This window comes from Delphinapterus leucas, chromosome 16 (genome assembly GCF_059928025.1).
Source record: "Delphinapterus leucas isolate spDelLeu-1000000601 "Yukka" chromosome 16, BTC_Dleu_Yukka2, whole genome shotgun sequence".
NCBI lineage: Eukaryota > Metazoa > Chordata > Mammalia > Artiodactyla > Monodontidae > Delphinapterus > Delphinapterus leucas.
Window position 1 is genome coordinate 56079461 of NC_143144.1, and position 18266 is coordinate 56097726.

The 18266-nt window shown below is 39.9% G+C and overlaps 1 protein-coding gene across 1 annotated transcript in view; it reads right to left on the bottom strand.

The window, feature by feature from the left end:
* TLL2 (tolloid like 2) overlaps window positions 1-18266 on the bottom strand; it is a 129412-nt gene that overhangs the window by 41270 nt on the left and 69876 nt on the right. Inside the window, exons 4-7 of the mRNA XM_022569536.3 lie at window positions 12662-12817; window positions 10666-10783; window positions 4944-5122; window positions 3699-3804 (exon numbers count right to left, since the gene is read on the bottom strand). Of these exons, the coding sequence (XP_022425244.1) occupies window positions 3699-3804; window positions 4944-5122; window positions 10666-10783; window positions 12662-12817 (559 nt within the window). The remainder of the gene's footprint in view (window positions 1-3698; window positions 3805-4943; window positions 5123-10665; window positions 10784-12661; window positions 12818-18266) is intronic.

An 18266-nucleotide genomic window follows, 5' to 3' on the forward strand; every position in this document is an offset into this window, starting at 1 on the left:
AAAGGGTTTGGCAGATGCCCTTAGGGAATAAAACTGTCAGCTCTGAGTTCTCCAAACAAAGAAGCCCCTGTACCAGAGAACTGTTTCCTAATCTCCTGGACCCTTGCCCAACAAAACCTCCAAAGACATCACTCCCCACAGCCCGGGTCCAACCATGGGGAGGAGGGAGGGACTGCAATAAACTAGAGGGAATAAAGTTGGAAGGACAATCGTAAAGACACACGAAGATTGGGTTTCCCATCAGCAGGAATAGCATTTGCCTCTGAGATGAGCAAATGTTCTATAGGCCATTTTCTACTCTTTTACAGAATCAAAGACAATGTGCAGGCTAGCTCCAGGGGATATGTGACCAAGAGTAATGACATGGAACTAGGGAGAGGGAAAATCTTACAAAAAGTACCCAGTTAAAGACTCCATTGATAAATGCCCCCAATGAACAAAGTCGTTTTCTGAAAATCCATGCAGAAAATTGGCATTGGGGACAATGCTACAAAATAGATTTGCCAAAATCATTCTCAACTCTGGGGCAGGGGTGTGAAGGTAGCTGAGGTGGATTGTTAAAATAACAAGTCTGTGCCTCCTAACATCCGTATCCCTCTGCAACACGAAGTTTCAACTCCTCCCATTAAGAGGTAGAATCTCTTTCTTCATCACTTGAATCTGGGCTGGTCCTGAGCCTTGCTCTGGCCAACAGAATGTGACAGAGGTGATATCATGCACATCCTAAAGCCTAGGTCTTAAGATTCTTAATGAGTATTGCTGTGGGAGCAATCCCAGGCAAGACCAGAGAAGAATGAATCAGAATGACCCACAATGTCATAAAAAATAAGTTTTTATGAGCTGTTAAGTTTGGTGGTAGATTGTTGTACAACAATAGATAACATCATGTGAGCAGAAGGGGACTTCTGCCGCCCTTTGACACCTTCAGGGAAGCTGCTCCTCTCCTAACTAGCCACCCATCACACCCACGTGCTGCTCCCTTGCCAATCTCCCTTCTAGGTGGACTTTTGATGGGGAACTGTTATTTCATGGGTTTGGCCCATGGGTTTCCATTGCTCTGTGCTGATAAAATCCTTCATGCTGACAACGGTGTTAAAACGGTTATCTCCTGAGGGGCAAAAGGGATGGCATTACGGGTTAGAAATCAGAAAAAAAAAAAAAAAAGATTTTTTTTTTCTTGAAAGACAAGAAAAGAAATGTTGGTGCCAGAAGATAGCCTGTCTGCACTCTTGCCTCGGCCTCTGGCTTCAGAGCTTTGCACAGTTACTGGCACGTCGCAGGCATGGAGAAGGCAATGCAGTTTCTACATCCCATTTGTAGTAATTTATCCAAAATTTCCTACATAATAGAAACGTGTAGATTCTTCTTAATGAAGTGACCACTGTAACTGTATGTGGAAAGCACTGCAATGAGATGATGGACATTTCTTCCCTCACCTAGTCCCCAGCACTGCGGATCTCCTGTCTCCTTCGACTCATTCATTAATTTATTCATTTGACAAATATTTATTGAACAGCTACTCTGTGCCAGGCGCTGGGTTGGGTGCTGGGGATTAGAAGAGAATGAGATAGTCTCTGTCCTCAAAGATCTCAGTCCAGTGAGGGAGAGGAGAATGCAACAGATAAATATTAATAAATAAATTTATAAGAATAATTGATAGATAAGGTATAAAGCAATATGAAGAGTTTAGACAGCTATAAAAACAAGACCCAAGGTGCAAGCTTCTCACCTGGACCAACTTGACCTTGATTCCCTGAAAAAATCAATACTTTGGCTCTACTTAGCCGCCTGCAACCCCTGGGGCCGATGCGATGTGAGCTGGCTATTCCCTAAACCATTTTCCAAACCTGAATCAGTCCCACCTCCACACCCAAGCATTCCACCTCTGACATCTGCAGAGGGGCCACTTACCCTGACTCTCACACCCCCAGGGTAGGTCCCTCAAAGTCTCAGTTTCCCAGCATGGAAGAGGAAGCCTCGGATTTCCAATACGGCAATGAGTGTGATCATATCTGTCAATCCCTCACCCATTCTCGTTAAGAAATTACAACCTGAAATGTTCGAGCTGGAAGGGGCTCAGGGAACATCTGGTCCAACTCTCTCATGAGGGAACTGAGGCCCAGGGAGGTGGCGATTTGACCCTACCCACAGCTGCCCCTAATTACTGTCTGGACCTCCTTCAGCAGCAAGGTACATGGGAGAGAACGAGGGCTAGAATCCAGCCTTTGACTCTCAGTTCAGTGGTCTCGTCACCACATCACATTGCCTTCTGTGTCTTCTGATAAAGAGTGAGGAGAAGAGTAAAGAAAACAGGGTAGGTCACTCCCATGCCACGTGTTCAAAGATGCTGACTTTGGCCAAACTCCTCCCATTAGAGTTCTGGAGAGCCCCTGCCTGGGTGCAGGATGGCCATCCTAACTAACTCAGCTGTGTGGCCAGAGCACAGTGCCCCCGTGGAACGTGGGATGCTGAGGGTTGGAGGATGTCTCCCACGGTTCTACGACCTCATCAACAGGATGCTTTCAGCAGCCGTACCCAAGAGCCAATCAGCCTGCGTAAATAGTCTTCCTTCCACTCCCAAGAGCACTATGTCTCCTGACCTAATGGTTTCCTTTGATCTTTATGGACACAGAAACTCATGAAATGGATTGTTTCCCTCTTTGCTATGACTTGCTAGGAAGCACAGGGCAGGGTTTTCTGCCAACCCCAACAAAGGTACATGACTTTATGGCATATATTCTGAATACCAAATTGATGCTAAGCTTCAACTTAGCCATCTACCCTTATATTTCCCTCCCCTATCCCCAAGTTTTCTCACCTAGTTTTTCTTCTTGTATATATTGGGAATCACCTCAAATCTTTTTTAATGATTAAATAAACAAAGAGCAAACAAGCTGGTTTTAAGAAGAGACTGGGGGAAAAATGCCAAGAGAGAATACTCGCACTGTGTCTCCTTTAAGTCAAGAGTGGAAAGACCTACAAAACTGGGACTAGCGGGGGAAAACTTCTATATACAAAACACTTATATGATCTAGAAGCAAGGGCAATACAGAAAATACTTAACACTGGGTCCAGCACAGCACGAACTCATCAAAACAGATCCTGCTGACGCCAGCTGTACATAACTGGTGTGACCACGCTTGAGGAAAACAGCTACCATCATGCACAGCCAGCAGGCAGGAGACCTGGAGTTTTCACTCTAATCCCAGCTACCTGCGTGCCCACCAGCTGGCCGGAGCCTCATTTTCTTCTAAAATGAACCCATGATTTACCACCCTCCCAGCTCTGACACAGTCTAGGTTCCAATAAACCACACTGCCTCTAGGAGAACTGGTTAGCGTCACCATGCTTACATCAAGGACATACTTTAGAAGATACCCACTCCCCCACTGGAAATTTTATACAGAGCCTCTAAGTTATTATCCCAGGTAACCTCTTGATAATTTCCCTTTTCTAGTTTGCTGTTTGTGACAAGGGCATGATGAAACACCAGCTTCACAATGGGATTCAATCTTATTAGCGGGAACCTGATTAGATTATATTTCACTGCAGCCCAGAGGCCACTGTATTTCAAGGACAGACACGCCAACTGTGCTAGGGACATGCAGAGACCCGCTCTCTGCAGACCTCCAGGAATCCGACCCAAGCCTGCGGCAGGCACATTACAACACAGACAAGGCATAACCATAGATTCCAACCTTGAGAAGGTGTTCCGGGCGTAGTGCATGATGCTGTCAAAGTCGTACATCTCTCCCAGAGAGCTCACTTCCCCAGCTTCCATTTTTAAGAAATTATACTCCTGACCTGTGACATAACACTCTGTTAAGGCCTTTGAAAACCAAGGCAGGCACCTGAAAGGAGGCACAGGAGGGAGAAGGAGGGCCCATAGCAACTTCCGAGAGCTCTGTTAGCCCAGTCAGACAAATGACAGGTTTGGTGGTGGTTCTTGTTGTTTTTAACAGATTGGAAATTTGAAACAGAACAGCACTATGTGGTCGCACCCCACCACACAACATCCCTCCCAAAATGCCACTCAAAACTCCTAAACTCGGGCTTCCCTGGTGGCGCAGTGGTTGAGAGTCCGCCTGCCGATGCAGGGGACACAGGTTCGTGCCCCGGTCTGGGAAGATCCCACATGCCACGGAGCGGCTGGGCCCGTGAGCCATGGCCGCTGAGCCTGCGCGTCCGGAGCCTGTGCTCCGCAACGGGAGAGGCCACAACAGTGAGAGGTCCGCGTACCGCAAAAAACAAAAACAAAAACAAAAGTCCTAAACTCAGTTAGTAGACAGGTTAATTATCAGTCTGATTGCTCAAAAAAAAATTGTTTTTAAATCTCTAATCTTGCTATTGACAGAACAAAAGAAAACAAATCCGAGTTAACTTCAACCCCACATTCACAATTCAGGCTCTCAAAAGCATTTTTAAGGCAACTATATTATTCAACCAGCTACTTTCATGTTCAGTATGAATTTATGTATAAAACTTTCACAGGAGGAGGTATTTTTAAGAAATCTAGACACTATCTACCTTGGGATAGGCAGGAACACTCTTTTTACGTGTACTGTATCTTAATTATATTTCAGTTTCAAAAATATGTTGCCTACATCAGCAAAAATGAGTCTTAGAAAAGCAACCGGGAGAACTCTTTATCTGGCTTATCAGCTTTGATGCTGCAACAGTGTTCTGGTAGATTCTGTTCCTGTTAGGAAATGGAATTGGATTCCTTTACAACGTGGAAAGCTATTTCACTTCTGCTCTCTCCTACAAGCTCTGGCAGATGACCTCCCAGGAAGGGCCACCGATGGACAGTGCTGGTGGCAAAGGCCTCCATACTTATAAACGAGTGTTGTCTGCTCCCCGCCCCCCCCCCCTTTACTCCTTCCTGACCCCATGGATGCCACCTGCCTGACCGGTGTCTTCCAGGCTCCATACAGACTCCTTACCTGGCTGGATGTTCTCTCTGATGATGGTGACGTGCTGGTCTCTGTCTGGCCGGGTGTGTTCATGCCAGAACCCAACCACGTGGCCCAGCTCATGCGCCACAATCCCAAACTTGTCACAGTTTTTCCCAATGGATATGGCCTGTGGGCCTCCACCTCGGCGCCCAACATAGGAACAACAGCTGGACAGTTGCAGAAATACCCAGGTCAGCAGATCAGGGAATAGCAAGAGTCTAACACCCCTCCCTTGGGTGTGTGTGTGTGTGTGTGTGTGTGTGTGTGTGTGTGTGTGTCTAAAAGAAACACAGACTTGAGAGCTGAAAATGATCTCATTGTCTAACTTCCCTCTCAACGCGGAAATTCCCTCCAAAAATGGTTCTTGACCTTTATGGTGGTCATGGATTCCCTTGAGAATCTGAAGAAAGATATGGCCTCTCTTCAAGGAAAAAAGCAACTAACTTCCCCCACCCCCGAATCTCCGCTGGACCATCTCTGATGACAAGGAGGAGACAATGGTTTCTGTAAAGCATGAGTCTTGATACTATTACCAGAGGAGCCTTAGAGATGACTCCCCTTCTGGGCACAGTTATTTTTTTAAATATATATTCATTATTCCTAATATAGAAAAGTATAAAAAATAAATTAAAATGGCCCATAATCCCACCACTCAAATAACTTCTACAAAACGTTTAAAAAATACACGCCCATGTTACAAAAGATTTAAGTATTAAGGCTCCGAAGATAACCACTGTTAACAGTTTCTTGGGCTTCCCTGGTGGCACAGTGGTTGAGAGTCCGCCTGCCGATGCAGGGGACATGGGTTCGTGCCCCGGTCCGGGAAGATCCCACATGCCACGGAGCGGCTGGGCCCGTGAGCCATGGCCGCTGAACCTGCGTGTCCGGAGCCTGTGCTCCGCAACGGGAGAGGCCACAACAGTGAGAGGCCCACATACTGGACCAAAAAAAAAAAAAAAAAAAAAAAAACAGTTTCTTAAATGCTATTCCAAAATATATAATACATCTATGTACATATATTCTTTTAATTACAAAATACACTATGTACATTGTCCTTCATCTTGCCTTTTTTCCTCCTTAATTTATAGATCTTCTTATAACAGCACATGTAGACTTATCTAATTTTTTTCAAAGCAACATAGTATTAAAATTTATTTAATCAGTCTCCTATTAATGTACATTTAGGCTGACTCCAGTTTTTGCTATTTAAACAAAGCCTCAGGGGAGAGGGAGACAAAACAAACAAACAACAAAATGCAAAACCAAAAAACCATTAGGGTCTTTCTCGTTTGTGGTAGGGTAAATTCCTAGCAGTGGAATTAATAGAAGAAAGAGTATGTGCATTTGATATTTTGATAGATACTATCAAACTGCAATCCCAAAATGTTGTGTCTCTTTATATGCCCACTAATAGTGTATTAAAAAGCCCTGTTTCCCCACAACTGGGACAGCACTGGTTTTGCCAAACTATCTTTGTCAATTCGATAGGTGAAAAGTGGTATTTCACTGTACTGAAGTTGGATAGTTTTTCATGTTTTATGTGACATTTATATTTTTTTCTTGTGAACTGTGAGATCACATCTTCCCCCAATTTTGGGGCGGTTGTTCATCTTTTTATTACTGATTTGTAAGAATGCTTTGTACATTATGGGATCAAATCTTTGACTATCAGATGTGTTACAAATATTTTTCTTGCTTTGTTATTTCTTATTTAACTTTGTTTTTTGTGTTGTTTTTGTCATATAAAATTTTAATGTAATTTCTTTATCTTCTTATGTTCTGTTTAGAAAGGCCATCTGCATTCCAAGATTATAAGTAAAATACACTCTTGCTTCCTTCTAATACTTTTCAAATTTTTGTTTCTTTTTCTTTTCAAAATGTTTATATCTTTGATCCAGCTAGAATAATTTTTGGTATAAGAAGTGAGGTAGGGCTTCCCTGGTGGCGCAGTGGTTAAGAGTCTGCCTGCCAATGCAGGGGACACGGGTTCGAGCCTTGGTCCAGGAAGATCCCACATGCCACGGAGCAACTAAGCCTGTGCGCCACAACTACTGAGCCTGTGCTCTAGAGACCTCGAGCCACAGCTACTGAGCCTGCGTGCCACAACTACTGAAGCCTGCACACCTAGAGCCCATGCTCCACAACAAGAGAAGCCACTGCAATGTGAAGCCTGTGCACCACACGAAGAGTAGCCCCTGCTTGCCGCAACTAGAGAAAGCCTGTGTGCAGCAATGAAGACCAAACGCAGCCAAAAATAAATAAATTAAAAAATAAATATTTAAAAAAAAAGAAGTGAGGTAGGATTCCAGCTTTATTTTTTTCACAATGAGCTATTTAATTATCCCAATGTTCAAATATCCCAACTGACTAATCCATCTTTCTCTCACTCATTTAAAATGCTACCTAAATTTGTGTATAAACATATTCATTTTAAACTCTTTTGTTCCATATTATCTATTTTTTATTGAGTTCCAAATGGTTTTAATTGTTATTATCTTCATTTGCATTTTAATATCCTATATGTTGGGATAGAACACCAAACACTCCCCTATCTCTGTCCCTGTCACTATTGTTTGGTTTCTCTCTCTCTCTCTCTGTTATTTCTACATGAAAAATTCTAATACCATTTGTTCAAGTTCTTAAAATACATGTATACACATACCCACATATACATACAAATCAGAATGGCATGAATTTATAGGTTATTTTAGGAAGTCCTGACATCTTTACTATGTTGGGCATTTCCATATCAGGAAATGGTGTGCCTTTTCATTTTTTCTTCTTTTTTAAGTTTCTTTAGAGTTTGGCATTTTCTTCCTATAAGTCTGGCATATGTTTGCATTTTTGTTAAGTTCATTCTTAAATGTATTATCTACTATGTTTCTAGTAAAGTTGTGATTTTCTCCATTATGAAAGTATATCAAATTATTTCATTAAAGGAAAAGTAATTAATTTTCTGTTTATTAATTTTGTAATCAGTCACTTTAATAGGGTCTCCTTTTGTTTCTGATAGTTCTTCAATTGATTTTCTGAGTTTTTTAGGCACACATTACGTTAACTTCAAACAATACAAACACTGGCTTGTTCCTGCCAATATTCATTGTGTTTATCTCTTTCTCTTGTCAAATTACATTAGCTATTATTTCCAGAAAAAAATGTTAAATAATTGTGGTGATCATGAACATCTTTGACTTGTTCCTGACTCTAACAGAAATGCTTCTAGAATTATCTCTGATAAACATGAAATGTGCTTTGGGGATATATATATATATATATATATATATATATATGTGTGTGTGTGTGTGTGTGTAAGCCAAGGATCTATCCTTGACATCTCTTCTTGTACTACCTTGACTACTTTTTTAAAACAACAAAGGCATGTCGAAATGTGCAGATGCCTTTTTAGCATCTATTGAGACATGAATATGGCTTATCTCCTTTGATCTATCAATATGTTGAATAATGCAAACAGATTTCCTAATGTTGAGCTAGTCTTGTATTCCTTAGATAAACCTTCTTGGCAGCCTACTCTTCTATTCTATTTTTCATGGCTGTTCATAAGTTAGATGAGTCTATAATTTTCTTCCTTGGTGCCATCTTTTTCATTAGGGGGTAGCAATGCCATGATACTTCATTAAAAGTAAATTGGAAGAAAGTGTTCTTTTATGCTCTAAAAAACTTAAATAGTACCAGAATAATCTGTTCCTTGAAGTTTTGAAAGAATTCATCTGTGAAACTCTAGATTGGAGGCGTGGGGGAGAAAGTTTTTCTGTCAATTTTCTGATTTCTTTCAGTTACTGGCCTGTGCCAGCCCTTTATATTTACCTTGAAGTCATTCACATTATCCAGATTTCCACATTTCTTGCCTTAGAGTTTTATAAAGTACTCTTTTATGATTCTGCTGAATCTGTGGTTATTTCCCCCTTTTGCATGTCTGATTTTGTATATTTCTGCATTGTCACTTTTTTGTCTTAGACTAACGAGTAAGTAGTTTGTCTACAGTTGTTTATTCAAAGAATTTACTCTTCAATTTATCAGTCCTATAATGTGTTACCTTGTCCATTTTCTTCTGCTCTCATTAGGTTTGTTTTGTCGTGGTGGTGGGTTTTATGTATTTATTTATTTTGCTTATGTCTTTGAATTGAATATTTCATTGTCATTCTTAGTGATGTGGATATCTGAGGCTGTGGGTTTTCTTATGGACATAGCTTTACCCAGATCTCTTCAATTTTGAATTGTAGGGCTTTCATTATCTAGACTTCTTATCATTTTAATCCTGATTTCTTTATGACCTAAGAGTTGTAAAAAAGGGAACTTTTAACTTACCAGGTAATGCAGGAGTATTTATTCTATCTCTTGTTGTTATTATGTTATGTCCAGTTTCACTGCTTTGCAATCAGAGAATATTTTAATGTTATCTCTGCCTTTTAGAATTCACTGAGGTGTTCTTTTTTTTTTTTTTCGGTACGCGGGCCTCTCAGAGTTGTGACCTCTCCTGGTGCAGAGCAGAGGCTCCGGACGCGCAGACTCAGCGGCCATGGCTCACGGGCCCAGCCGTTCCACAGCATGTGGGATCTTCCCGGACCAGGGCACGAACCCGTGTCCCCTGCATCGGCAGGCAGACTCTCAACCACCGCGCCACCAGGGAAGCCCACTGAGGTGTTCTTAATACTTAACAGATGGACAATGTCTATAAACATTCAGTAGGCATTTAAAAAATGTGTTATCAGGTTATAGAATCTGATCCATAGGATCAACTCTACTAATTATATTCTTCCAGTCCTCTACAAATCTCTACTTATTTTTTGGTCAACTTGACATTGATCTGCTTGGGTTCACAGACATGAAATAAAGTCCTCTGCTGCTGGTGTTTCTCTCAATTTACCCTTGAAACCCCTGGGGCTTGTTTTATGACTTAATGCTATGCTATTTGGTGCATAAAGATTTATGACTGTTATATTCTCACCGTAGTTTGAATTCTTTCTCATTATAAAGTGTCTCACCATTTTTTTTTTTAGTACTTTCTGACTTAAAAAACAAAAACAACAAAAAAGCCTGTCTACAACTAGAATTGTGATCCCAGCTTTATTTTTGTTGGTATTTGCCTGTATGCCTTCTTACCTTTTACTTTTAAACCTTTCTGGATCATTTTCTTCAGTAGTCATCTCATGTATACAGCATGTAGTTGGGTTTAAGTTTTTGAACTAATATGGGAAACTTTTCCTTTCAATAGGAGAGTATATCACACTTACATTTATTGGCATAACATAGTCATAATCCAGTCATCTTATTATTTGTTATGTTTTCTGGAGGAAGTCTGTAAGCCCATGGAGCCCACAAAGTTACATGAAGAATTTTGCATATATGTACATCCATAATGAGGGAGCCCATAGCTTCATCAGATTCTCAGTGGAATCACTGGCCCCAAGGTGGTTCAGAACCACTTTGTATGAAACACTCCCAATTCCTTCAACTGCTCCCATGACAGGAGATACAGACACCTTGTCATTCTGGAGTCTTCCTCTTGACCTACCTACTTTGTCCCTGGATTGTGAGTTCATTGAGGGCAAGAAGAGTTTCTGACAAATGCTGGGCTTCTATATATTACAGCATATTGGAAACACTTTGTTTTAGAGAGAAAATTCAAGACTCATGAGCCATCTGACTTGTCTGCCTCAGATTCCACTGAGGTGAACTTGCTTTCACTTACCCACAGGTTCTGTAACTGAACACAATAAAGCTTTCTTCATCCGTCCTCTCTATGAAGGTCACACAGGTGTGCTTTTCCCAGTGTCTCATGGCCTGCTTAAAAATGGCTCTCTGGCTTCCTGAAATGACAGGTCCATACCTTCCTTAGATGCTGGCTGACAACAAAGCATGTTCTAATGATCAAAATAAGCTCATTTGGGTGACCCAGAATAAATATGAACTAGGACTAAGGATTTCCCTAGCTAAGAATACAATATAACTTTCCTGAATTACCAAAACGTAGAGAGTAGGATTTGTGAATTGGGGGAGAGGGTAAAAATAGATTTTTCAAAATGTCCCCAGCTTCCCAACTTTTCCTTTGTATTGAAAGTACTTTTCTAAATTTTAAAAAATGTTACTCAGGTTATTCAATTTGGCAATTTTAGGCTCTTGAAGTAAATCACCAGCACTGCATTCCACCCCTTCATTCTATTTTATACCTATAGGACGGTATTCCCATATGCTCTATAAATTCTATTTGCATGTACATTCATGCTACTTTTGCATTGGGGTTCAGTGTTTGCTGGGGGTTCCTTTTTTGTCAAATATAATAATCCTGTTGTATCATTCTTTTTTTAACATCTTTATTGGAGTATATTGCTTTACAATGGTGTGTTACTTTCTGCTGTATAACAAAGTGAATCAGCTATACATATACATATATCCCCATATCTCCTCCCTCTTATGTCTCCCTCCTACCCTCTCTATCCCACCCCTCTAGGTGGACACAAAGCACCGAGCTGATCTCCCTGTGCTATGAGGCTGCTTCCCACTAGCTATCTATTTTACATTTGGTAGTGTATATATGTCCATGCCACTCTCTCACTTAGTCTTGCTGGGGGATCCTTGAGCCTAATTTTCTGCAAGTCCTTTGAAAACAGATGAATTTCATACTTCCTCTGAACCTTTCTTCATATTTCCCTGATTAGAAATTGGAAAAGCAATAAGTAAATTAGGAGCAAGAATAAAGTAGTTGTAAACTCTAGGCTGATAGCTTCATCTAGTCAATAAGTATTCTTTTCAAAATCTATCAATCTGAAATAAATAATACTACTGTATTTTGATTTTGCTAGAAGCAATGAGAAGGATCTAGAAAAATAGTTGTTTGGGAAGTACACAGGATGGTTGGGGATTGGGTCTGAATTCTAGAAACACTTTGTTGCAAAAAACAAACCAACGAACCATTGGGAGGCTCCCATCATAGTGTAGAAGATGCAGGTGTGGTGTCATAATGTCCCCCCAAAACATACATATAGAAGAAAGAGTAACTTAGCCATCCAAGTGTCAAGTGACATCTTGACACTTTTAGTTAAAATTGTTTATAGAGCAATTACTCACCAAAATGGCAATCCTACTAATAACAAATATCTCTGTGTAAACAAAGTTCTCTATATAAAATTAGTTAATTTGGAAGAAGATTATATCAATCTTTGGCCAGAAAAGCACACCAGATCTGAAAGAACATGGTTAAGACACCAAGGAACAAAAGTTAGTAGCTGATGACAATTCCCACATTTTAATTCTTTAGGAACACATCTCTCTCTCTCTTATTAGGGCTGAGGGCCCCTTGAGAGCAGGATGACATCTTAGTCATATTTTTATCACCAGCACCTAATTAAGGATCTGGCACTGGTGGCCCTGGGTTAATGCCATGGGAGTGCAACGGAACCAAGGGCATGGATGCTGTCAGGAAGGAGGGCGGGGACTCCACCAGGGTCACCCCCTGCATGAAGCCTCAGGGACCAGGTGACCACTTTTGAGGACATAGCACCAACAGAGACTGCAGTTTCCTCAGGTCGATAGCACTAGACCCTGTGGGCAAGAGGGAGCTTCAGCAGGGGGACTGCTATGGCTCCGGCGTCTGTTCCATCTCACCTAAGTCCTTCCTGGGAGGACTTTGCCCACCTAGGAAGACAAATCACCCAGCCCCAAACCAGGCCTCATTTGGAGCTACTGACCGGTGAAGTTCCCTCCAATGACATAGGGGATGACCCCTCCTGGCCATATCCTTTCTGTCCTTGAGGTTGTAGCTCTTCGGACCCGGGGAGAGAAGGTCTCAGCTCCAGCATGCAAGGTCCCAGGGCTCTGTGGAAGCATAGCATTCTCCTTGCCATCTGCAAGAGAGTCATGATGCCATTTACTTTGTGTGGACATATATTTTCAGTTCTCTTGGGTATTTGCCAAAGAGTGGAATTGTTGGGGCATATAGTAATTCTATGTTTAACCTTTTAGAGGACTATCAGACTATTTTCCAAAGGAGCTGCATCATTTTACATTCCCACCAGCAAAGCATCAGGGTTCCAGTGTCTCCACATCCTCGTCAACACTTGTTATCATCAATCTTTTTGATTATAGCCATCCTAATGGGTGTGAAGCGGGTGGCATCTCATTGTGGTTCTGATTTACATTTCCCTAATGACTAATGATGTTGAATGTCTCTTCGTGTGCTTACTAGTCATTCGTATATCTTCTTTGGAGAAATGTCTATTCAAATCTTTTGTCCATTTCTTAATTGTGTTGTCTTTTTATTGTTGTTATAATTATTCTTTATATATTCTGGATACCAGACCCTTATCAGATATATGATCTGCAAATATTTTCTTCTATTCTATAGATTGTCTTTTCATTTTTATGATACTGTCCTTTGAAGCACAAAAGTTTTTAATTTTGATGAAGTCTAATCTATGCATTTTTTGTTGCCTTTTTGTATCATATATAATAAATTACAGGCATACCTTGTTTAATTGTGCTTCACTTTATTGTGTGTTTTTTACAAATTGAAGGTTTTTGGCAACCCTGAATTGTCAGGTGATGGTTAACATTTTTTAGCAGTATTTTTAAATTAAGGTATGTACATTATTTTTTCAGACATAATGCTTTTGCACACTTAATAAACTACAGTATATTGTAAACATAACTTTTATATGCAGTGAGAAACCAAAAAATTTGTGCAACTCACTTTATTGCCATATTCATTTTATTGCGGTAGTCTGGAACCGAACCTACAATATTTCTGAGGTGTACCTGTACAGCTTAATCCAAACTCATAATGATTTATATCTATGTTTAGTTCTATACTTTTCGCTCTTGTATTTAGCTCTTCAATCATTTTGAGTTAATTTTTGTATATGGTGTGAGGTAGGGGTCTAATTTCATTCTTTTTTATGCAATATCCAGTTGTACTAGCACCGTTTGATGAAAAGACTAGTTTTTCCCCCATGGAATTGTCTTGGCACCTTTGTAACAAATCAATCGGCCATCCTTTTCTAGCTTCTTGAGTTGAATGTTTGGCACATTAATTTTCAATCTTTCTTACATTCTAGTATTACCATTTTAATACTAAAATTTCTCTGAGTTCCTCTTTGCCTGCATCCCATCTTTTGACATGTACATTTCAATGTTAGACTTTGATATATTCTGTAAGTTCCATTTGGACTTTGTTCTTTGATCCTTGGATTATTTAGAGGTGTGATTTTTAATTTCTAAACATTTGTCTCTCTGTGTGTGTTACTGATGTCTAACATTGCTTTGTGTTCCAAGGACCTATTCTCCAAGGCACAGGTCAGCAAACGTTTTCTGTAAAAAGCCAGATAGTAAATATTTTAAGTTTTGTGGTTAATATAGTCTCTACTGCAACTACCCAACTCTGCTATTATAGTGTGAAAGCACCCGTAGACACTGTGTAAATGAATGGGTATGGCTGTGTTCCAATAACATTTTATTTGCAACAACAGATGGCAGGCTGGATTTGGCCTTCTGGCCATGGATGGTGGCCCATGCTCCAAGGTATCAATTCTTTGTTGTTTTGAGCCTTGCTTTGTAGCCCACTACGTGATCGTTTTTATAAATATTCCTTATAACCTTGAAATAATGTGCATTAGTTTCCAAAATTGATGCTTGAAGGGTGCTACATATGTTGTTCAAATATTCTACTTACAAATGTTTTTGGCTCCTTAGTGTCTCTGCTACCGAGAAAAGTGTTTTAAACAACCTTGAGAACTAAGCCTGTGAACTGTCATCTTCTCCTTTATTTTTAATTTTTCCTTCATATTGTTCAAGGCTATTCTGGTTAAATAAGACAAGTTAAGGATTGTTAAATGTTCCAGCTAAATTGCTTCTTTCATCATTAAATACCTTCTTTATCTGTAATAATGTTCATCCATAATGGAGATTATTTTGACTGATATTAATATTGCTATGCCAGTTTTATTTTGATTAGTATTTGCCTCATATAACTTTTCTGCGTCTACATATTTTCAATCTTTTCGTGTAATTATGTTTTGTTTTAAATGAGTCATTCAATAGGTGTTATTCTGTGAGCAATACATTTCCCACAAGAAACAATAAAACAACTTTTGCAATGGTCATAATGTTGAGGTTCAATATTACTTTTTTACTGTATATGAAATAGTTTTTGTAAATTGAAAAATTTTTGAAATAATTGTAGATCTACATGAAGTTGCAAGAAATAATACTGAGACTTTGTATACCCTTTACTCTGTTTCCCCCAATAGAAATATTTCATGAAACTATAATACAGTATTACAACTGGGATATGGACATCTACTGATCTCATTCAGATTTCCCCACCATTACGTATACTTGTGTGTGTGTGTGTGTGTGTGTCTAGTTCTACACGGTTTTATAACATGTATAGGTTTGTGTATCTACCACCACATTCAAGATACTGAATAGTTCCATCACCATAAGGATCCCTCATATTGTCATTTTAAAATCACATCCACCTCCCTTCCCCTCCCTCCCAACCCATCCCTATACTCTCAACCACTAATCTGTTCTCCATTGCAAAAATGTTTTCATTTGAAGAATATTATTTAAATGGAATCCTACAATGTATAACCTTTGGGAATTGGCTTTTCTCACTCAGTGCAATTCCCTGGAGATTCATCCAAGTTGTTGCATGTATCAATAGTTTCCTTTTATTGTTGAGTAATACACAGTTTGTTTAACCATTTACCTGTTGAAGGACATCTGGGTTGTTTCCAGCTCTTACAAACAAACCTGTTATGAATATTCATGAACAGGTGTTTTTGTGAAGATTTTTATTTCTCTGAGATAAATACCCAGTATGCTGGGTCATATAGTAATAGGGTTTATTTCTGGGTTCTCTATTATGTTCCATTGATCAATGTGTTTATCCCTCTGGTAATATAACACTGTCTTATTACTGTAATTATATACAGTCAGTCCTCCATACCCCTGGGTTTAACATTGGAGATTCAACCAACTGTGGATCAAAAGTATATTTTTAATTCCAGAGAGTTCCAAAAAGCAAAACTTGAATTTGCCATGCACCAGCAAATATGTAGTATTTACAATGCATTAGGTATTAAAAGTAATCTGGAGATGATTTGAAGTATATGGGAGGATGTGCATAGTTTATATGTAAATACTATGCCATTTTATATAAGGTGCTTAAGCATCCACAGATTTTGGTATCCATGAAGGGTCCTGAAACCAATCCCCCAGGGATACTGAGGAAGGCCTGTAGTAAGCCTTAATATCAGGCAGAGTGATTACTCTCATTTTAGACTTCTTTTCCATTGTTTTAGCTATGTTTCCATATGAATTTTGTGTCTTTCCATATAAATTTTAGGGTAAGCTTATCTATGTCTACAAAAAAAAATGTTGAGATTTTAATGGGAATTACATTAAAACTACAGATCAATTTGGAGAGAAATGGCATCTTTATTATATTGAGTCTTCCTTCCAATCCATGGACATGGTATTTCTCTCCATTTATGTAGGTCTTTATTTCTTTCACCAGCATTGTGTAATTTTCAGCACACAAATATTATACATGTTTTTTAAAGTGTATAAGTATTTCATTTTTGTTGAGTGATTATAAATGGTATTGTGTTTTTAATTTTGGTTTCTGCACATTAATTATTAGAAATATAAGCATTTCTTTGTGTTTTGGTCTTGTATTCTGCCATCTTCTTAAACTCACTAATTAGTTCTAGGAGTTGTTTGTTTGTGGTAGATTCCTTGAGATCTTCTACATAGACAAACATGTCATTTGGAAATCAGAACAGTTTTATTTCTTCCTTTCCAATTTGTATGCCTTTAATTTCTTTTTCTTGCCTTATTACAGTGTCTACAACTTCTAGAACTACTTTGGTTTTCTGTTTGTTTGTTTTTTTAACATCTTTATTGGAGTACAATTGCTCTAAAATGGTGTGTTAGTTTCTGCTTTATAACAAAGTGAATCAGCCATACATATACATATATCCCCATATCTCCTCCCTCTTGTGTTTCCCCCCACCCTCCCTATCCCATCCCTCTAGGTGGTCACAAAGCACTGAGCTGACCTCCCTGTGCTATGTGGCAGCTTCCCATTAGCTATCGATTTTACATTTGGTAGTGTATATATGTCCATGCTACTCTCTCACTTCGTCCCAGCTTACCCTTCCCCCTTCCCCGTGTCCTTAAGTCCATTCTCTACATCTGCATCTTTATTCCTGTCCTGTCCCTAGGTTCTTCAGAACCATTTCTTCTTTTTTTTAGATTCCATATATATGTGTTAGCACATGGTATTTGTTTCTCTCTTTCTGACTTACTTCACTCTATATGACAGACTCTAGGTCCATCCACCTCACTACAAATAAGTCAATTTCATTTTTTATGGCTTAGTAATATTCCATTGTATATATGTGCCACATCTTCTTTATCAATTCATCAGTCGATGGTCAACTTAGGTTTCTTCCATGTCCTGGCTATTATAAATCGTGCTGCAATGAACATCGTGGTACATGTCTTTTTGAATTATGGTTTTCTCAGGGTATATGCCCAGTAGTGGGATTGCTGGGTCATATGGTACTTCTATTTTTAGTTTTTTAAGGAACCTCCATACTGTTCTCCATAGTGGCTGTATCAATTTACATTCCCACCAACAGTGCAAAAGCATTCCCTTTTCTCCACACCCTCTCCAGCATTTATTGTTTGTAGATTTTTTGATGATGGCCATTGTGACTGGTGTGAGGTGATACCTCATTGTAGTTTTGATTTGCATTTCTCTAATGACTAGTGATGTTGAGCATCCTTTCATGTGTTTGTTGGCAATCTGTGATTACCTCCGAAGCCCAAGCCTCAGCTCCCAGCACCCCCCCGCCCCGGCAGGTGAGCAGACAAGCCTCTCGGGCTGGTGAGTGCTGGTCCGCACCAATCCTCTGTGTGGGAATCTCTCCACTTTGCCCTCCGCACCCCTGTGGCTGCGCTCTCCTCCATGGCTCCAGAGCTTCCCCTCTCTGCCACCCGCAGTCTCTGCCCATGAAGGGGCTTCCTAGTGTGTGGAAACCTTTCCTTCTTCACAGCTCCCTCCCACTGGTGCAGGTCTCATTCCTATTCTTTTGTCTCTCTTTTTTCTTTTTTCTTTTGCCCTACCCAGGTACGTGGGGAGTTTATTGCCTTTTGGGAGGTCTGAGGTCTTCTGCAGCATTCAGTAGGCGTTCTGCAGGAGTTGTTCCACATGTAGGTGTATTTCTGATGTATTTGTGGGGAGGAAGGTGATCTCCATGTCTTACTCTTCTGCCATCTTGAAGC